This window comes from Pseudopipra pipra, chromosome 15, assembly GCF_036250125.1.
Source record: "Pseudopipra pipra isolate bDixPip1 chromosome 15, bDixPip1.hap1, whole genome shotgun sequence".
Taxonomy (NCBI): Eukaryota; Metazoa; Chordata; class Aves; order Passeriformes; family Pipridae; genus Pseudopipra; species Pseudopipra pipra.
Window position 1 is genome coordinate 3,069,378 of NC_087563.1, and position 22,550 is coordinate 3,091,927.

The following is a 22,550-nucleotide window of genomic DNA, read 5'->3' on the forward strand; positions in this document are numbered from 1 at the left end:
AGAAAGGGTCTCATGCGTCTGCATATGAAAAAATCACCCAAGCCTATAGTTTAATTCAGTAGCAAAAGCAGAAAAAGAACAAAGAAGTTAACCTAAATCTTGAAAATATGTTTAATTTCTAGAATTTCATTTAACTTTTCATAAAAACCCCTTTTTCTATCCTATGTGTACTGAAAACTGAAATCACTTCCTCAATTTAAAAAAACCTCAACAAAATCAGGTAAAGGCATATTTTGAGTTCTGCTAAAACTGTAATTTTGAAATACCTTCCAGTGCTTTGAATTATAACTATGAAGTGGCTCCCAGCACCTTTTAAATATTTGTTGCTTTCTTTTTGTTACATTTATATTCTTTGAGAGCAATACAGCGAGCTCTCCTCAAAAGCTCAAAGGGTCACATAGGTTTATATTTTTATCTCCAAATAAATCAGCCTGAAAGCATTTACAGACATCTAAAACTAAATTTTAATTTCTTAACTGAAATTTCAACTGGTAAATATGCATATGTAGTTAATTCTCCAGCTGGAATGCCACTGTAATTATCAGCACCAAATTAATAACAAATAACCAGCGTTATTTTGGTTTTAAGGGTAGATGGGTTTTCAGTCTCTGCCTCTGATCCTCTGCTCAGCTCAATTACTGCAAAGCCTTTGGACTTTCCATGTAGGTCACAGCTATGGGAGCCCATCTCTGAGTATTAGGAGCCAAGGAATTAAAATTGCCAAAGATGACATCTGGGATTTTTTTTTCACCCCCTACCAAAAGCTCCTTAAAAAGTGTCTCATGCTACAAGTTTGAAAATTCATCTGAATGACTGAAACACAGTGAGATGTAACGAGACACATTTCAGTCGTTCTCATTATGGAGATCAGGGATACTTTTGCACATTTATTACAATTAAGTTCTTTAATGTGTTGGTAACCTGAGTTTCCAGATCTTTTTGGGAAGAAGGAAATGAGGTGTGCCAGTTTTTGACTTTACATATATAAATGTTGTTATATAAGTTTTGCAATTACAAACTACTCTCCAGGCAAGGTTACACCCCAAGACACTGTCAAGATTCTTGCAGACACCTGAGTTAAGAGATTGCCAAAAAGGTTGTTAACTCCCTGTTACAAGGGTTCTAACTCACCCTTTTTTCAGATTCTCAAAATAATTAGTGATACCCCCAAAGAACACCAATGCATTAGGAACAGATTCTTCTTTACTGCCAACTGTTGTTTGCCTGGACTCTACAATTTCTTATGGAAAGACACCAATTCTTCTGGTTTTGCAAGATTTGGGTATTCCACACACCCCTCCTTGCATGGTGAGAAACCCACAACACGTGCAACCCTCTGCTGCTACAGAGAACAGAACTTTCAACTGATTCTGGCTTTGATTAAAGACCAGATAAAACCATCATGTGTAAATCAAATAACAAATATTTCACAAAATATATTTCCTTGTCAGTGGAAAAGCTTTCAGAAAAAAAAAGTGGGAGGGATGGGGCAAAAAATACAACCCACAAACCTATTTGAGCCTGTCAACAGAGAAATATGGGAAGGTGTGAGAAACTAATTGGAACCTTTTCTAGAGGGGAAAACTTACAATAGTGCACTCCTTTGAAATTCAAGAGTCATAAAACCAAGTGTAATATAGTTGGATATGTGATTATCCAACAAAGTTACTGAACCTACCCTTACAACCCTTCAAACAGGGACTGGGCATTTACATACATTTAAAGGTACATTAAATATTTCAAAAATGAAAATAAGTATAATGGTTACAGACTCAGGACAACCTCTGATAATTGTAAACTAGGTCAAAAACAATGGCAGGAAGCAGATCATACCATGTCTGTCTAACCTGGGTTCTCACATTTTCCTTAGAAACATCTGGAGTAGCTCTTTCCACACACAGAGTACTGGCCTGGACAGAGCCAGCAGGACCTAGCTACTATTATATACACTAAGGAATTTGACAGTCTGCAGCAAAACATCTCAAAAGTTCACAAAAATACACAGATGACTCACAGCACCTATTAAAAATATATAAGAAAACTGAGTCTTGGACAAGTGACAGAGCAAGACCCAGCAGATGAGACCTTGTAGCCCTACACTGGGATCACAGTAAAGATTCTTTTCTCCTGCAAAGTCACCCATAATGCTACTGAGGAAGAAACCAGCTTGGTCAGAGGCTCAGAAGGAAATTATTTCAGATTCACAAAACCTATGGATTGCTTGGAAAGAGAGATGAGCACTACAAATCACATTTTCTAAAAAGGTGCCAGAACTCCCACTATTCCACCTCAGACTTACCTTGGGCATTGTAAACCAACATCTTGGCTCAGCAAACTACTCTCCCTCAATGAAAAAGTCTCACAATATGGGGGTGGGGATTAAAAAACTGTTAAAAAAATAAAATCACAGGCTCTACACAGTGTAGCTTAGAACCACCCATGGATTAGAAACTTGCATGGACTCTTATCATGCCCCAACCCAGCTCTCTGAAGACTTGGCTTGACTTGCAAGGTATTTAGTTTTCACTTCTATCTTCTTTACTTTCAATTATGTCTGAAGGTCCTTAATGATTGTGCGGAAAAAAAACAAATCTCTTTTGTCATCCCACGACCACATATCAGACAAAGAGATCCTTGGCTTTAGAAAATACATAAAACAAACTGAAATTTCCTCCAGGTGTCATGAACTGACACCTGTTTTCCTACAAACACCCTCAGTACTTTCTGCATGGAACACCCCAGTGCAGACACAAGTGCCTGGGAGAAAAAAAGAGAAAGGCAGAAGTACTTACCACGAGGACAGCGCTCAACCGGTCACTCTGGACCTGCTGCACTTGGATGCAGGGCCCTGGCACCTGTAACCTCGAGCCACTGGGAACGTTCCCAGCATCACCATTTGGGATGCTGCTGTTACCAGGCCCGAGACCTACAGATGCCCTGTACAAGTAGGTGTGAGTGAGTTTACCCACACCAGTGACCTCCAGCATGTCCGGTGGGAGGTGGGAGCTGGGCAGCATGTGCACACTGTAGCAATATTTTTTATAATCGTCAGCTGGGCAGCAGCAGCCACAGCAGCAGCAAGTCCGGCAGCGGCACAGCCGCACGGCGGCGAGGAAGAGGAGGAACGCCGCAAAGATGAAGGAGACGCAGGCGAGGGAAATGATCAAGTAGATGTTTGTAGCGTTGAGCAGCGGCACCCGCTCCCCGCTGTCATCGAAGTCGGGCAGTGCCTGGGGCAGGGTGTCGGCCAGCAGGATGCCCACGGTCACGGTGGAGGAGAGCGGAGGGTCCCCGTGGTCCCGCACCACCACAACCACCTTGTGCTTGAGGAAGTCGGTGGAGCGCATGGAGCGCGTGGTGCGCAGCTCGCCCGTGTGCGGGGACAGCTGGAACAGGCTGGAGTCAGAGGCCTGGGCCAGGTGGTAGGAAAGCCAAGCGTTCTGAGCGTTGTCCTCGTCATCCGCCACCACTTTGGTCACCAGGTAGTCCTCGTCAGCCAGGCGGGGCACAACCTCCACGGCTATGGAGCCGTTCTGGCTGGTGGGGTACAGGATGGCTGGGGCATTGTCATTCTGGTCTGAGATGTAAACATTCACTGTTATGGCAGCACTCAAGGCCGGTGACCCGTTGTCCTTGGCTTCCACTTGGAAATAGAAGCTCTTAAGCTGCTCAAAGTCAAAGGCACGTTTTGCATAGATGCTCCCATTGGCCAAGTTCACAGACAGAAAGCTGGTCAGGGCACTGCCTGCAACTGTGGAATTCCTGAGCATGTAAGAAACCCGTCCGTTCTCCCCTATATCAGGGTCAGATGCCGAGACCTGGTAGATAAAAGCACCAAGTGGATTGTTCTCCTCCACAAACACATCAAATGTGTCAGCACTGAAGACAGGAGGGTTATCATTCACGTCAGAAATCTGCACCCAAACAGTCTTCTGAGTGGTGATGGGTGGAGAACCCAAGTCTGTGGCAGTAATGGTGATGTTGTACTCACTGATCAGTTCTCGGTCCAGAACCTCACTGGTGACAAGTCTGTAGTAGTTTTGAAGGGAAGGCTTTAACTGGAAGGGAAGGTTTTCAGGGATCTGGCAGGTTACTTTCCCATTCTCCCCAGGGTCCTTATCCAAAATACTCAGCAGAGCTATCACCGTGCCAGGAACAGCATCCTCAGGAATGGGACTGGAAAGGGATGTAATTGTAATCTCTGGGCCGTGGTTGTTCACATCAGTGATTTCCACCAGCAGCTTAGCTGTGCTGGACATGCCAAATGCCCCATTATCCCTTGCCTCAATAAGCATCTCGAGAAGGGGTCTCTGAACAGCTAAAACGCCATTGACTGTCACCTCCCCGGTGTGTGGGTGAATTGAGAACATGCGCTGTAAGTCAGCAGAAGTCGTATTGCTAAACGAATACCTGATCTCTCCATTTGGACCCTCATCCAAGTCCGTGGCGTGCACTTGGACTACCAAAGTGCCACTGGGGGAGTTTTCCAAGATACTCGCCCTGTAGACCGAGTGCTCAAATTCTGGTGCATTGTCATTGGTATCCAGCACAGTCACAATTACCGGGACATCACCGGACTTTGGAGGGTTCCCACCATCTTTGGCTGTAAGCACCAGTCTGTGAGTGGCTTGCTGCTCCCTGTCTAAGGCTTTCTTCAGCACCAGTTCAGGATATTTACTCCCGTCCCCGCGTATCTGCATTTCCAAATGGAAATGTTCGTCGGGGCTCAGAGTATAATTCTGGACACCGTTAGCACCTTCATCAAGATCTTGGGCATTGGGGAGTGTAAACCGTGCCCCAGGTGACAGGAACTCAGGCACGCTTATATGATATTCACTTAAGGGAAAGCTGGGGGAGTTGTCATTTATGTCCAAGACTTTAAATTCCATCCTATAAAGCTCTAGAGGGTTTTCTAACACGAGTTCATAATTCAGGAGACAGACAGACTTTAATTCACAAAGCTGCTCTCTGTCTATGGGCTCGTTAACAGTCAAAGCCCCCGTGCTGGCATTTATATTAAAATATTGCTTACTTGAACCGGTGATCATGCGAAATTTCCGAGCTGAAAGTGTAGCTGCATCTATTCCTAAATCCTTCGCTATGTTCCCAACAGACGCTCCACGCTCTGTTTCCTCGGCGATGGAATACACTATTTGCCCGTCCGCGGTGCAGCAAATAAGGCAGAAGACCATTAAATAGCCCCGCATGCTTCCTCCCCTGGCTCAGCTCCCCGCAGACCGGCTCAGCAGGAACATAATCCAGAATTTCAGCAAACACCCCCCCAAGTTCCCGGCGGGAGGCGGCGAAGGCGAGAAGTTCTCTGCGGGCGCGGGAGGCTCCGCGGCGGCTCCGCTCCCCCCCCGCGCCGGGCCGGCGGCTGCCGTGCGGGGAGAGGCGGCAGCTCCGCAGCGCTGCGCCCGCCGCTCGCTGTGCCCGGCGCGCCGGCCCCGCTCGGTTCTTAGACGGGCAGCGGCGGCGACGCCACCCAGAGGCCGCGGCGACACCTGCGCCACCGAGGGAAGGGGCCGCGCTCCCCCCGCCGCCGCTGTCCCGCCGGCCGGCGGCTGCTTCTCCTCCTCCCCCCGCTCCTCTTCCGTCCCCTGCTTTTTAACGCCCCGACGGAGACGCGGGTGAGGGGAGCAGGGGGAGCGGGGGGTCGTCCGAGCCCCCGAGTGCGCGTCATGGATGTGTTTCCGTGAAGAGATGCAGAGCAGACCCCCCCGCCCCGAACTCCCTCGCTGCGGTCCTTGCGGGAGAGGCAGCGAGAGGATGCGCTGTCAGAGCACCGCGCTGGAAGGGAAAGGCGGATGAGAAGTGACAGGCATCGGCTAAACATGGGTCAACATAGCCCAGGCACGCTCCGGCTGAGCACAACATTTCCCAGAGGGGTTCTAAGAGCACAATTAAAGGAGGCAGTCGACTCTACCCCTGTTAAACTTCAGGAGGAAAAAAAAAGAAAAAAAGGAGAGAGGGCGAGGAGAAAAAAAGAAAAAAAAAGGAAAAAGTCTCTTTCCTGCTTCACCTTCTGGACAAGGTAAATTAACACGGATTATTGGAGAGAAAGATCTCTGCTGTGACAGTCAGATCACCCCCAGCCACAGACGAGCTCCCATCCAGCCCGCCAAAGCAGGATGAGGATGGCTCGGGTGGTGGGGGGAAATGGGAGGCTGCAGCAGTCTTTACTTGTAAAGAAGTAAATATCGGTGCCAGAGAGATCTTGCACTTAGGGCATGCCCAGGAATTGTGGGGAAAGATGAGCTGATACCACACAGAGACTGCAGATCATGAGTGGGGAAAAAAAAATAACATCAAAGCTCTCTGCTCCCCCGACTTTCCGCATGCAGGGCACGGTTCCCAACTACCCCCCAAAGCAGGTGGCAGAAGGCAGAAAATATTTCCAAATATCCTCCTGGAATGATTTTAAGCAGCAGCTTATACAGATGGGCCCCAAGCCCTGGCAGCACCTCCAGTCTCCTCTGTTTCCAGCTTCCTTCTGACCGCGGAAAAGCAAGAGGCTATAAATGTGTGACAAGGACAGATCTTAACCCTTTCACGGGGTTTCTTTATGCAGCTGAGCATTGCCGGGCGAGTGAAACAGAACACTTCAATTACACATAGCATCGAAACCTTTCAAAGCAGGAGAAAATCTGGAGCACGGCCAAAAGTTGTACATTAAATTTAAAAAAAAAAAATCAATACATCTGTTTGCATCTTCACAACTCAGCAAAAACCTCCCGGTCAGGTTCCTATCCTGCCCACACTGAAGCAAGTCTTGGTCAGCTCCAGCATAACTGTCTGTGGATATTATAACTTTTAACTCCAGTAGGTTCTGGCAGTACCTGAATGTTGCATTTTATTTGCACTGCATTGATGTTACAACACCCCTTACAGCTCCAGGGGAAGCCTTTGCAGGGGGAGGAGAGGGAGAAAGGGGGGGGGGGCGGGGGGCGGGTGCTGAGATTTGGAGCTGCAGGGCTGCTGTGCATCCACACAGGTCACAAATTTGTTCCAAAACCATTGCACACAGCATACAATGTAAGTACTCATGGTATGCTGTTTAACCCCTTTTTTTTTTCCTGATTGCTGACTGCAGAAACCCCCAATTCCCACCTAGTCACCACAGAATTGCCATCCAGACTCTCCCCATTCCAAATCTGCCCTAAATTCCTCTTCTGCCAAGATATGATGCCATCTACAATACCTGAAAAGTTGGTGGGTTTACTGCTGTGTAGTGAAGCAGTCATTATAAACACCCTGAATCAATGCAATAACAACTAAAAAAGTCACAGGAAAGACTGATATATTTCCCTTAATATTATCTTGCAGGAAGAATAAATCCATCTGTCCAGAAAGGCCAGGACAGCCACATGGTGATACCTCAGGTGCACACAGAGATAAAGCACACAGCCTCCACTCACCTATCAGTCACTCGGTTTACAGTGAAGAAACACAACAATTTTGGGCCCAACATCCTCCTTTTGAACAGACAAACCCCCTCAAAGGCAGATTTTCCTTAAATGTAATATCAAAATGACAAGCTGCTGTTGGGCATACCGGTGCCCAAAATACCAGCAGTGCTGGCAGAAACTGATTAATGAATGCCCAAAAATCAAAGTAATTGCACATTTACTTCTTTCCAAGGTGTACTCACCTTCCGAGAAGTATCTGGCAGCCTACAATGATATTAGTCTTTATTCTATTCATTTACCACTCATTAACCATGAAATAAATTCTTCATCTTTCTGCTACGTCTCTAAGTTCACAGCATTGCCCAATGCTGTTTACAGGGCTCCAAGAGAGCTTTCAATTTGCTTTGGTTTTAACAATTTTAAAGCTTACCACCCTGCTTTAGTATTTTGGCATCCCTTGTCCTCTTGTCCTTTTCCACTGTGGACAGTGATGTGTCAGGCAGCTTCAGTGGCCAGAACAACTCCCACTCCATCTCAAAATCCAGATCCCACCACACTGCCTTCCCAATGCAGCATGGATGACTGCCTGATCCACCCACCGCTAGGTAGACAGGTCTGGATCACAGCCAAGATCCAGTCCTTAGTAATACTAAATATCCAGGGCCAGTTACACTGCAGACACTCCTGCCAGGAAGGGAGTAACACTGTTGTGCCCCGGGAACAGAATCCAGCCTTGCCCTCTGTGCAAAGCCACTGCTCTGCTCAACAGAATCCCAGGCATGTTCCTCCCTGCCTGTTCGAGCTTTCCCTTCCACATTCAGCTGCCCCGATGGTCTCAAAGGTGCCTTTACACTCCGTTTCTCTACTCACACTCTTTTTGGGCTGCCTTTCCACCTAACTCTTCTTTTCAAGGTCTCCAATCTCACAGGGCTCCTCTCCATCTCAAGTCACTTAACCTAATTACGATCTTTTGTTGTATTAATGTACTCAGTTGCATTCAACGACTTTAATGTAGACACTTCTCTTGTAATCAGAGTGGATAATGTAAGCCCTGTTTAAAACTCCCCGTCTCTGATCTCACGTGTGCCTTCAGTTTGCCATATCCAAAATATTCCCTATTCCCTTCCCTGGGGTTGACCGATTCTTAAAGCCAGTGTGACACGACTCACTAAGGAATTCAGCTTTCTCTAATCCCAAGAGCGTGGTCCTGGACCTCTGAGGTCTCATTCACTGCTACACGACCCCTCATCGTGTCTCACTCCCCGACGTGTTCATAGAGCTCTTCCTCCACCCGACAGGCAGCTGCAGCGCTGCACTTACACCGCCTCAGAGCCCTGAACATCCTTTCCGTATTCTTTCTCCCTCCCCATCGCCCATTTTCAGCCAATCCGCCCCTTTTTTCCTGCAATAAGACATCACTAGCCCAGCCCTGCATGTTGTGCTCGGATCAACGGTGGCTGCCAGAAAGAACTGTTAAGACAGCAAAGGCAAAAATCTAAAGGCGAATAGTAAAACCGGGTCACGTCGGGGCTGTGGAGCACACGGCCGCCCCACACGAAGGGACACTCGTGTTTGAACGTCATCCTCACGTCGGAGATGATTTTAAGGCGCAGTTTCCTCGGGGAATCCGTCAGAGGCGGTGCCTTCGAGGGAGGTTTGCAGGACACGTCCCGCTCGGTACCGGGACTTGGGAAAATCCCAAGGACGCCCGTTGATACTGAATTAGGACACTGCGCTTCTGCTGAAGACGGCGGAAGAGGCTGAATCCGTTCGGGGGAGCAGACGGAGCGACAGCCCTGCGGTTTTTCCTCCGAGGGGAACTGATGGTCGCAGACGCTGTCCCCGGACCCGCCGGCAGCCCCTGCTCTCATCTCCGCCTGGAAGATGAGAGCTCGCACAGCGATGGGAGCTCGACAGTAAATAGGGTCTGCCCGCGGACTGAGGACGGCCGGAGTTATTCCTCGGACTGAGCCCAAATCGCCAGCGCGGAGCCACCGACGCAAGTGCAGGGACCCCGCTACCGCCTCTCACATGGGGACAGACATCAGAGGAAAGACGGGGGTACTGCGGCGACCCGAAACACCGGGCTCCTCCTGATCGGGAGGTGTGGCAGGCAGTCCACGCTGTCGCCCGTGGGAGTCCCCCTCTGCCCCTCGGGGCTCCCTTTCAGCCCCGCGTTTCTCCCGGTAGACGGGACGGACGGAATTCTGGGCAGCAACGCCAGGCTGACCCGCTCTTTTCCCGGCAGCTCCGAGCCCCTCTCCGCCAAGGCAGGCTGTGCCTGCCGGCAAAGTGGGTGGAGATGTCAGGATGCCTTTCAAAAAGCCACGGGAGCTCGCAGCTGCTCCGCGGGGACAACGGGAGCGGAGATGACTTTTAGCCATCCGGAGCCTGGGAGAACAATCTCGTAGGCAGAGGATTTCTAGAATTCAGCGAACCCTACGAAAATCCTCATTACACATATCAAGCCACAGAAATACGGACTCACAACGTGCTATTCAGCATATCGCAGGCAAGAACTTGTCTCTCTAACGCGAGGGCACAGATCGGTCTATTGACTCCCAGTCAGAGACCACCGGACTTGGCGGCAGATACCGGGGAGGAATGGTCTAGTCCTGCTCGTGCGGCGGAGCAGCTCTGAGCCGAGCACGCGGTGTCTGCAGCAGCTCCTCCGGCAGCCGTGCCGGGCATTTCCCTGCCTGTAAAACCATCAGTTCTGAGGCTGCAAAACAACCTCCGGCCACCACGGCGGGCGAGCGCTGCAGCCGCTGCTCCTCCGCCTCTCCCGCTTCCCGGAGCCGCCCGGGGAAGCGCTCGGCAGCGCTCCCGGCTGCGAGCCGTGCCTCGGCTGCCAGGACTGCAGTGTGCCTGGTAACGTCGCTGTTAATCAGCATCACTCTCCAAAACAATGTGCGGCGGGAAGAAGAGACTGGGCTTGCAGCGACTGCCAACCCTGCGCGAAATTGGTATCGTTTATTCAAGGCACTGCTGGATATTCTAGAGCTTTCTGTTAACGACTCCCGCCCAGACTATGCCACGAAGCAAAAGCATCCACGAGCTGTTTCTAAAATTGAGATTGCTTTCTGTTTCTAAAAGAAATACTGAAATATTTCCTGACAGCGTGCGTCTATAATAAACTCCGATAAGATCTTCAATTCAATATTGCAGTCGGAGAAACCAAGAGGAACCGAAGGGAAACCAAATCCTTCCCTGCCCAAACAATCGGCATTAAGAGATTCCACATCACCCTTAGTCATAACCCGAGGAAACCAGTCGCCTCCCACTCCGGTGGGCAAATGCTGATTTTCCGTCTTCTTCTACAGAATGAGTTAAATCTGCTTATAAACTTGAACAGAATTTTTCCTTTAGAAGATCGCGGTTTGCTGCGAACCATCACATGGTCCTGCCTTCCATCACATTCAAGTGAATAAACGAAAGAAATTGGTAGTTCTGTAGCACTGGGATAAACCTCGCTACTCACAAGTGAAGGCAGTTCACCGCATACTTAAGAGGTGATGACTCAGTCCCCTTAAGCACATCAGCCACCGGCCATGATCAAAGGAGACTAAATAAACAATCCCCAGCAAATACACAAAGAACTCAAAGGCGGTACTAAGTGATTTAAAACACCTGCGAGAAGGAAAGAGGAAATCGTGGGACACATTCAAACACTTTTCTATGATCAACGGGAGAGAACCCACTCCTACGATACTTCTCAAAAAGGATATGAAGTTTTCAACTTTCGTTGCTGTTTTTGGTGCATCTATAAACATCATCCTTGTAACAGAAACAATGGCAGAAACAACGATCTGCCATTTTATTTCTCTAGTCCATGTCCTTCGTCTGAAGAGCTTCTATGAGTTCAAAACCCAACAAAGTATACGTTGTCAAAACATACATACTGTGTTAAAGATACCACTGTGTCTTAAAAATACGGTGGTTATACAAAAGGGAATCTTTGGCGAATTAAACTCGTAACACGAAAAGAAATCATATAAAAGTCCTGCTTGTTATTACCCTGACAGCTTTGCAGACTTGGTTTTATAAGCTATAGAGAAAATTAAATCGGATAGAAGACATCTTCACTTTTCCCCGTAAATGTTGTGTTCATTTTCTAACACCGAACAAGAAACACTAAACGTGACCCTAACGTCTCATCTCAAAGAGTGCTTTGAAGCTGGTCTAGATGAGAACAGGGTCGATTCAGCGCCAGCAGCGCATGGACAAGATCAGCTGCCTCGATAACAGTGTTCTAACAACCCGCTAATTTAGCAAGTGCTCTCCACGCAGGGTTACTGAGAAAACCAGTATCGAATGTGTGTTCTCTTGCTTTTTCTGCTCTGCTGCTGGGAGAACCAAAAGTTTCCAATCTACCATCCCTGGGCCGTTCAACACCATAGAAACTCTCCCTTATAATTTTCCCTTAAACATCTTCCTGCCTCTCTCCGCTCACACCAAATGCGGACTGTACTTTCCACAGCACGTTTCTGGGACGGACAGGGTAGAAGAAACGCCATATCACTACAAAAACATTAGGATCAGGTCGTGTGGAAAGGTCGGGGAGCACCCTCTCCCTCAAAGAGTTTTCCATTTTTTCATAAAGCAGCCTGCACATTTTCACCAGATTTCCAGACACAACAGTACTCACGACCTCGACCAACATTTCTTGCCCTCGCTCCAGCCCAAATTTATCCCCTCATGTATTTCAGCTTCTTAGGAGCGGCTTCTGAATAAATACGCCCACGAGTGAGTCGACGCGCATATAAACACAATATTCATCAAACCAAGAGTAACCACACCTCCTTCAAGAATAGCTGCATTCAGCCTGAGGGAACATCCAAACGCCTCGGCAATACCGGGGGGGTTCGGTTCACAGGTTAAAACACAATTAAAACAGGGAAACAAAATATCCGCTAACTGCCACCACTGCAATTTGACACCAAGTCGACGGTAAAACAAAATTACAACAAATATGATTAAAGATAACGTCCTACGAAAGATTAAAAAAAAAAAAAGGAAGAGACGGCATGAAAATTTTGAAATTTTGAGAGGCCTTCAGGTAATAAAACAATGACATTTCAAAAGGCGAACACGCACGTCTAACGTGAATTATCAAGCCTACATTCAACACCACCACAAAGCTAAGACTTCGTCTTAAATATTTAACCACAGAAAAGGTATTTTAATGCATCGAAGATCCATGAAAATTGTCACGTAAATAGAACAACCCAAGAGAGAAGAACTAAAATACAAGATTACGAAGACGCTTACCACGACTGAAGTAAGAGGAGAAAGAGATGGCCCCGTCCCAGCAGAACAGTTTTCTGAAGCGGGACCGGGCGGCGGCGGGAAGTTGGGGCTGAAAACCATCAGGTCGCTCTTGGCCGCGCCGTCCGCCACGCACAGGCTCCGGCTGTGGCGCTGCGAGTACGACCAGCTGCCCACTTCGCTGGCGCACACCAGCGTCGTGGGCCCGGGCCCCGACAGCACGGCCGCCCGCGGCGCCCAGCGCGACGCCCCGTACAGCACCACGGCCAGCAGGAACAGGCTCGACACGCCGCAGATCGCCACCACCAGCCACACGTTCGTCGCCGCCGCCGCCGCCGGCCCAGAGCCGCTCTCGCCGCCCGCCAACGAGCGCGGCAGCAGCGACGACGAGCCCGCCGCCGCCGCCAGCGCCGCCTCGCCGCCCTCCACCAGCGACACGCTCAGCGTCGCCGTGGCCGAGCGCGCCGGCTCGCCGTGGTCCCGCACCACGATCACCAGCCTCTGCCGCGGCCCGTCCGCCTCCTCCAGCGCCCGCGCCGTGCTCACCTCGCCGCTGTACAGCCCCACGCGGAACAAGGCGCTCTTGCCCCGCGGCTCCCACAGCTCGTAGCGCAGCCACGCGTTGTAGCCCGAGTCCGCGTCCACCGCCCGGATCTTCGCCACCACCTGACCCGACGGAGAACCCCACGACGCCCACGCCCACAGCGTCCCCGCCTCCCCCGACACCGCCCCGGCCTCCGACCCGCCGCCCGCCGCCGGCAGCAGCGCCGGCGCGTTGTCGTTCTCGTCCAGCACGAACAGCTGCACCGTCGCGTTGCCGCACAGCGACGGCTCCCCCGCGTCCACCGCACGCACCTCGAACTGCAGCACCTGCACCTCCTCGTAGTCCAGCGGCCGCAGCGCCCGCAACACGCCGCTCTCCGCCTCCACCGACACGTAGCTCGACGCCGCAACACCCCCCACCGACCCCGACGTCCCCGACCACCACGGTCCCGACCCCCCGCCCAACGCGCCCTCCCACAACGAGTAGCTCACGCGCCCGTTGCCCGCCTCGTCCGGGTCCCGCGCCCACAGCCGCGCCAGCTCCGCGCCCGCCAAGTTGTTCTCCCGCGCCAGCACCGTGTACACCGCCTGCGCGAACGACGGCGCGTTGTCGTTCACGTCCGACACCGGCACACGCAGCCCAACGCGGCCGCCCAGCGACGGAGAACCGCCGTCCTCCGCACGCACCTCCACCTCGTACTCCGACACCCGCTCCCGGTCCAGCAACTCCCGCAGCACCAGCGAGTACGACCCCGACAACGTCGCCTCCAGAACGAACGGACCCGACGGCCACACCCAGCACCGCACGCGACCGTTCGACCCCGAGTCCCGGTCCCGCACGCTCAGCAGGGCCACCACCGTCCCCAGCGACGCGTCCTCGGGCACCGGCACCGACAGCGACGTCACCCGCACCTCCGGTGCGTTGTCGTTCACGTCCAGCACTTCCACCACCACCTTGCAGTGACCTGACAACGGGAGGGAGCCTTTGTCTCTTGCTTCTACGGGGATCTCGTAACTATCCATTTCTTCATAGTCTAACTTGCCTTGAAGTCTGATTTCTCCTTTGTTTTCATCGATAGTGAAGATTTCTTTAACTTCTGTAGTGACATGTCTACCAAATAAGTATATAATATCACTATTGATCCCTTCGTCTGAATCAGTGGCACTAAGTGTGATTAACAGAGTCCCGAGTTCTGAACCCTCTAAAACTTTAACTTTATAGACTGACTGGTTGAACTGGGGCGCGTTGTCATTCGCGTCCAGCACCGTGATCACCAGTTCCATCGTCCCTGTCAGAGACGGCCGGCCCCCGTCACTCGCCGTCAGCAACAACCGGTGCACCGGCATCGTCTCGCGGTCAAGAGATTTCGTTACAATAAGACCCAAAGACGCACCCTCGTCATTATTACCCCGATGCTCAAGACTGAAGTGTTCGCTGGGGCTGAGCGTGTAGGAGAGCTGAGCGTTCGCTCCGATATCCGCATCCGACGCGCCCTCCAGTGGGAAACGAGAACCTACCACAGACGATTCCGGGATGTTAAGAGCTTCTTCGTTCACACGGAAGGTGGGGGCATTGTCGTTGATGTCGGTGACCTCCAGCTCCACGTGGAAGACGCGCAGCGGCCGCTCCAGCAGCACCTCCAGCCGCAGCGCGCACGGCGCGCTCTTGCCGCACAGCTCCTCCCGGTCCAGCCGCGAGCTCACCACCAGCGCCCCGCTCGCCCCGCTCACCTCCACGCTCGCCCGCCGGCCCCCAGGCACCAGCCGCAGCCGCCGCGCCTCCGCCTCGCCCGCCTCCACACCCAGGTCCTGCGCCACACGGCCCACCACCGTCCCGGCCTTGGCTTCCTCCGGCACCGAGTACCGCACCTGCCCCCAGCACAGCGCCCACGCCGCCTGCACCGCCACCACCCGCAACACCGCACCCCACACGCACTCGCCCATCGCCGCCGCCTCCGGCCCCCTCCCTGGCCCTGCCCGCCTCTCCGCCGCCCTCCACATGGCCGCGCTAAGGTCTCCCCGGCAGGAGCGGGACGCCGCTCTGCTCTCCCGGCGCCGCGCCCGGAGCGGTTCGCCGCATCCTTCCTCCCGCTGACGGCACCGTGACAGCGGCTCGGGGAGGAGCTGCCGCCCTCCCGTGTCTCACGGCGCCTTCGCGGCCAACAGCGGCATCTGGTGTCCGACCGCGGCTCCTTCCGTGGGCAGTCGCCTCCTGCCCACCTCCCGCTGCCGCTGCGGCTCCGTGCGGGGACGGACCGGCCGTGGCTCCGCCCGCTCGGCCGACGAGCTCCGGGATTTCCCTTCAGAACATTTCCCTTCCTTCAAAGCGGTAAAAATTGGTTCTTCTCTTCTCCTCCTTCTCTTCTCTTTCTCTTCTTCTCTGCTCTTTCTCTTCACCTTCCTAAAGGCATTTAAATTGATATGTACATCTGCCAAAACACCTATACTAACACAGGAACCACATCTAGGAAGATCTTCGGTGAATAAAGCCTACCCCGCTTCTGGTCTCGTGACTTTATCTTCCCTATGCATTGCTGAGGAGGCATAACTCAATCTCCTCATTTATGTTTTCTTCTTGAAGGTATTTCAGCTATTTCCTCTGCAGAAGAAGACTTTATCCTCGATCTTCCTTCTATAAAAGTACGCTGGTGTTCAGAACACAAAAATTCTTGTGGAGTTTATCTGGGTCTAGTGCGGAGACACTAAAACCAAATTGAAATTGCTTACCTTTTCCTGGCTTTGTGAGATGGATGTAGGTGAGGAATCCCACACACTCTCCTTGGTTTTCATACAATAAACAACAGGGTGAGACCATGATATTAGAAAAAACCCCACCCGTGTCTGTCCACAACAGAATGGTTTTGCCTTTTGAAGTACAGGCCCAACAAAATAAACCATCCCTGCATACAAATTGCAAAGACTTTCAACTACACCAGTGACTCTCTAACTCTGTCTAAATGCAACATAAAGAGCAGAAATCCTCTCGGAAGGGTGAAATACCTCAAGGAACCTGAGTTCTCGCATCTTTATGTGTCCCAGTGAAGTATTTTCTGTAAGTTTTATCCCCCACTTGTAGCTGCACAATGAAGGACAAGTTCTTGACTATCTCTTTAGGCAGACGGCATTCACAGTAAGGCAAAACAATGTGTCCATTACCGATGGAGATGGACATGGTTCTGGCAAGGTGCAGTTCATCTTATAACACGTTCCCAGGCTCCCACCTCACCCACTGACATAAGTACATCAGGTCGTTTTCCCTAGAGATCTACAGACACTTTCTGCTACCCTTCCCCCAGGCTGGGCAGTAACTTGGAACAGATTAGCTCACACAGTAGTGAGTCACTGGTTCTACCACAGAAGAATCAATGATGCAACAGGAGGAAAACAAAAAAAACAAAACCAAAAAAACCCCAAAATAAAACTAACAACCCCCCCTTTACACACATACCAAACTTTTAAAAAGTCTCCTCGATAGGTCATTTTTAATTACACCTGTTGCTCTCCTAACAGTTGCCTTGATTTATTTCTAGGCCTCCATTGTCAGGGATATGTTCAAGGATCACTGTTCAAAATTTCAGGGAAGCAGGGCTGAAAAAGCAAACAGGTTTTGTCCAGCCTCTCAAATCCCAGCTGTATTGCCAGCACTTCTGTATCCATCTCTATGAAGAAACAAATGAAAGCCTTACAGCATTCTCTCAAGGTAAAACTCACCTTAAGAGACTACAAGACAGCGAACCACAGTGATGAAGGGGCACAAATTTTGAAATCAAAGAGCACTATTCGGCAGCACGACTCTCACTGACATCTCCCGAGAAAGGCAAGCTAAGCCACGCTGTCTTGTGGGGGAATTGGGAGTTTCAAGAATCCCAGTTTGTAATCACATGATCATCATAAGGCACACACACAGTGAGACAAAAAAAATAAAATCACAGTTTATTTTTATATTCTCAGGGAAGGGATAAACTAAACAAAACAAAATAAAATAAACCCAAATAAGTTTTAAAACCCCAAACATCCAAAAAATACAAAGCCTACAACTGCAAGGTACATGGAACCACCCAGGTCAGAAATCAAACTGAGGTGCTTCTACAAATACATCAATCCACCATAAACAAGTCCTCTAACAGTACATCTTGCCCAATACAGCACTATGGCTGCACATTTTTAATATCTACTTTGGTTCATGTTCTTCTGCCAGTAGGTACCTTATATTAGATAGTACATTTAAATCATACTTAGAAGGGGAAAACGTGAAATACTTCTGGTTTTGCCATGTCCATAGTAATTCTGTAGTACTTCACAAACTAATATATGCCATGCAAGGTAAATAGGCAAGAACTTTGCATGATTTCTCTTTCAGAGGTGAACCAAAAAGGAGGACAGACTTCTGATTAAGAAAAGACTGGAAACAAGCATTTCCCAGGATACAAACCCAAGAAATTCATTAGAACTGCTCTACCTCTAAGACAGGAAAATCTAAACAAATAAAGACACTCCATCCAAAATAAAATAAGGCTGAAAGAGGCACTCAGAGTTGTGATTAACTACACGAATGGCAGTAAAACCAGACCTGATAATACCAGCAACATAAAGTCTACACTGCAGTAGGGCAGAGATCTTTACCAGGAACCGTTCCATTTAATAGCTCATCAGGGGATCTCAAAGTACACAGAGTGTGATGTATCAAAGGTAAGAGGAGATATCACCCTACAGAGCAGAGCTAAAATACAGGTCTGCTGAGAACTGCAGAAAGAGGTGATGACTCACTAAAGATCTACGAGGGAAAACAGCAAGAGATTTTCAATGCAGGGGACTACGAAGTAGAGCAGACGAGAAAAAAGATGTGGCTTCAACAGAGACTGTGACTGATTCTGAAACAATCACTGAAGGTTCTGAAATTACATATTTGACATAGAGAAGAAACTGATGTGGATATAGCAGCTGCATTCTCAGTGCCAATCAAAAAGGTAAGCCTTATGAGACAACGCAAGGCAAAAAGGTATTTCATTAAAATTTCAAGAAATATGGAGTGCAGCAAGATCTGAGTATTTCGTACAGCTCCCCTTCTCAACATGGTAAGAGGAAGAGAGAAGACCATAGTTGGCATAAAACCCCCGCAGCCATGTAACATGTTACATAGCATGAAGACTAAAGAAAATGCAACAAGCAGCCAGAGGGTAAACAGCCGCCAAGTACCCACTACCCTCAAGCCGAGAGAGCAGAGACTGTCTCCAAAGCAGCGCCGGCCCAGGAGGTGGGAAGAAAGGGGCAGAGAATGGGAGAAAGGGCCACTGACCGTGTCGAGGAGAGAGGGAGGCTCCGGCTGCGTGTCCTTGGCCGCGGCGCCGGGCGGCGGCGGGAAGTTGGGGCTGAAAACCATCAGGTCGCTCTTGGCCGCGCCGTCCGCCACGCACAGGCTCCGGCTGTGGCGCTGCGAGTACGACCAGCTGCCCACTTCGCTGGCGCACACCAGCGTCGTGGGCCCGGGCCCCGACAGCACGGCCGCCCGCGGCGCCCAGCGCGACGCCCCGTACAGCACCACGGCCAGCAGGAACAGGCTCGACACGCCGCAGATCGCCACCACCAGCCACACGTTCGTCGCCGCCGCCGCCGCCGCCGGCCCAGAGCCGCTCTCGCCGCCCGCCAACGAGCGCGGCAGCAGCGACGACGAGCCCGCCGCCGCCGCCAGCGCCGCCTCGCCGCCCTCCACCAGCGACACGCTCAGCGTCGCCGTGGCCGAGCGCGCCGGCTCGCCGTGGTCCCGCACCACGATCACCAGCCTCTGCCGCGGCCCGTCCGCCTCCTCCAGCGCCCGCGCCGTGCTCACCTCGCCGCTGTACAGCCCCACGCGGAACAAGGCGCTCTTGCCCCGCGGCTCCCACAGCTCGTAGCGCAGCCACGCGTTGTAGCCCGAGTCCGCGTCCACCGCCCGGATCTTCGCCACCACCTGACCCGACGGAGAACCCCACGACGCCCACGCCCACAGCGTCCCCGCCTCCCCCGACACCGCCCCGGCCTCCGCCCCGCCGCCCGCCGCCGGCAGCAGCGCCGGCGCGTTGTCGTTCTCGTCCAGCACGAACAGCTGCACCGTCGCGTTGCCGCACAGCGACGGCTCCCCCGCGTCCACCGCACGCACCTCGAACTGCAGCACCTGCACCTCCTCGTAGTCCAGCGGCCGCAGCGCCCGCAACACACCGCTCTCCGCCTCCACCGACACGTAGCTCGACGCCGCACGAGCCCCGACCGAGCCCGGCCCCGACCACGACGACCCCGACCCCCCGCCCAACGCGCCCTCCCACAACGAGTAGCTCACGCGCCCGTTGCCCGCCTCGTCCGGGTCCCGCGCCCACAGCCGCGCCAGCTCCGCGCCCGCCAAGTTGTTCTCCCGCGCCAGAACCGTGTACACCGCCTGCGCGAACGACGGCGCGTTGTCGTTCACGTCCGACACCGGCACACGCAGCCCAACGCGGCCGCCCAGCGACGGAGAACCGCCGTCCTCCGCACGCACCTCCACCTCGTACTCCGACACCCGCTCCCGGTCCAGCAGCTCCCGCAGCACCAGCGAGTACGACCCCGACAACGTCGCCTCCAGAACGAACGGACCCGACGGCCACACCCAGCACCGCACACGACCGTTCGACCCCGAGTCCCGGTCCCACACGCTCAGCAGGGCCACCACCGTCCCCAGCGACGCGTCCTCGGGCACCGGCACCGACAGCGACGTCACCCGCACCTCCGGCGCGTTGTCGTTCACGTCCAGCACCTCCAGCACCACCTTGCAGTGACCCGACAGCGGAGGGAAGCCTTTGTCTCTTGCTTCAATACGAAAATTAAATACATTGATTTCTTCAAAGTCCAGGGCACCCGTGAGACGGATCTCCCCCGTCGTTGGATTGACGGAAATGACATCACTTCCACTCGGGGGAAAGAACTTGGTTACGGTGTAGGTCACCTCACTGTTACTTCCCTCGTCCGGATCCGTGGCGTTCACCTGCCCCACCAGTGTTCCCATTGCAGCGCTCTCCGGCAGCTGCACTTTATACACCGACTGGTTGAACTGGGGCGCGTTGTCGTTCGCATCCAGCACCGAGATCACCAGTTCCATCGTCCCTGTCAGAGACGGCCGGCCCCCGTCACTCGCCGTCAGCAACAACCGGTGCACAGGCATCGTCTCCCGATCCAGAAGTTTCGTTAAAACAAGTTCAGGTTCAATATCTGGGTCAGTTGATTTTTGTAAATCCAAAGAGAAATGTTCGTTGGGACTCAGTGTGTAGGAGAGTTGAGCGTTCGCTCCGATATCCGCATCAGACGCGCCCTCCAGTGGGAAACGAGAACCCACCACAGACGATTCCGGGATGCTGATGTTTTTTCGGGCGGCGGGGAAGATGGGGGCATTGTCGTTAATGTCGGTGACCTCCAGCTCCACGTGGAAGACGCGCAGCGGCCGCTCCAGCAGCACCTCCAGCCGCAGCGCGCACGGCGCGCTCTTGCCGCACAGCTCCTCCCGGTCCAGCCGCGAGCTCACCACCAGCGCCCCGCTCGCCCCGCTCACCTCCACGCTCGCCCGCCGGCCCCCAGGCACCAGCCGCAGCCGCCGCGCCTCCGCCTCGCCCGCCTCCACACCCAGGTCCTGCGCCACACGGCCCACCACCGTCCCGGCCTTGGCTTCCTCCGGCACCGAGTACCGCACCTGCCCCCAGCACAGCGCCCACGCCGCCTGCACCGCCACCACCCGCAACACCGCACCCCACACACACTCGCCCATCGCCGACGCCGCCTTCCGACCCCGCACGGGCCCCGCACGGCTCCCGCCGCCGCCCGCACGCCCCGGCTCCGCTGCCCGGCCCCAGCCGCCCCCCCGCGCTCACAGCCGGGCTCTCCGCCGCACCGCCAAGGAGCCGCCCACACGCCCTTCCTCAGCCTGCAGCGACACCGTGCGCTGCTCCGCCGCCTCACACGCTCCACACAGCGCCCAAGCCTCCGCTTCTCTTCTGCCGGCTCTGCTTTGCTCCTCTTCCTTTTTCTATGTTCTTTTTTTTTTTTTTTCCTTCTCTTCCTTACCTCCATTGGCAGCTCATCAGTCGCTTCCGTTGCCGCAGCTGAGACCGTGAGAGTCGGAGGCTCCAGCTCTAATTACGTGGCATCTGCGCCGGAACGTGGTGCTCTGAAGGAGGCAGAGGCTCCCGGTAATGAACATTGCTCAATGACTAGAGGTAGGTCAGTGAGTACTGCTCACCTGCTTTGCGGTTTCTTTCTTTCTTTCTCCTATTTGTCGTTTTCCATTTTTAATCATCTCCTTGTGGCATTCCTTCATATCATCTTATTTCTGTTTTTCTTTCCCTTCTCTCTTTCCTTCTTTTTTTTTTTTCCTTCTTTCTTGCCCTCCTCCCTTTTTTGTACTGTGATAGCATCGGTGATGTACAAGTAAACTCGTTTATAATTTTTTCCTTTCTCTCTTTCTATTTCTTGCTTCTTTTTCTGTTTCTCTTTCTCTGCCTTGTTCCTTCCTTTCTCCTTTCTTATTTTTCTCCTCGTCTTCTTTTCTGTGTCTTTATGCATACATACATCCCCTTCTCCTTCCCTCCTTGTCTCTGCTTTATCTCCTTAACCAACGTTTTCAATCACTCTTGCCATGGAGCATGGACACACCCTTTGGAAAGGGTTCTCATTCCTCTCCTCTGCCGCCTTCCCTCTCTCCCCACAAGGATTAACCTTCCTTCTCATCTTCAGTCAGTCCAAGACAGACAGAATGCCCCTTCACCTGCCCTTCTGCAAGGAAACCACACTCTTCAGGCCCCGTCCTCTCAAGGAAGACAATCCACCACTCTGAAACACAAGCCAAATCCCCAGGTACTTTGGCATCCGTGCAAACAGGCTCCCAGGAACACAAACAACCTGGAGGAGTCGTTCCTTTGAGGACTCAAACCCATCACAGCCCGGGACACCAATCCTTCAAGAAGGCTGAAAAAGAACAGGGCACGCACAGCGTACAAGTACTCTTTGTATACCTCCATAAAGAGCTGCTCTTCAGGCCTCAGTTTCCACCTCCTCTGTCAGATACACAGGGCAAGAACCTCCCTATCCAGGGGCATCAGTCCCCATGGAATATCTCTCACTCAGTAACATGATCCACCCAGCAAAAGCCATGAAGGTAACATGGTATCTTTTTCTCTGAGAACATACCCTCCATTCCCAAAACATTCACTCAGAAAAACACATTAGTGTCCCTCTTTCATCTCCAATTGCTGTCACTTGCTCCCACTGTGCCTGGAAGCACAGGGCAAAACAGGTATGAGAGCAGGTAGTGGTGCTTTGCTGGTCCATTTACAG

General features: G+C 52.3%; 1 protein-coding gene across 5 annotated transcripts in view; it reads right to left on the reverse strand.

The window, feature by feature from the left end:
* LOC135422384 (protocadherin alpha-C2-like) overlaps window positions 1–22,550 on the reverse strand; it is a 128,468-nt gene that overhangs the window by 74,970 nt on the left and 30,948 nt on the right. The window contains exon 1 of one of the 5 annotated variants that reach the window (XM_064671476.1): window positions 18,517–21,235. The exons of 1 other annotated variant lie outside the window; for it this stretch is intronic. In XM_064671476.1, coding sequence (XP_064527546.1) covers window positions 18,517–20,985 — 2,469 coding nt within the window. In that variant the 5' untranslated portion in view covers window positions 20,986–21,235. Of the gene's footprint in view, window positions 1–2,792; window positions 5,322–12,680; window positions 15,407–18,516; window positions 21,236–22,550 lie in introns of those variants that run through there. 3 more of the 5 variants (XM_064671479.1, XM_064671473.1, XM_064671477.1) reach the window with 3 other exon arrangements.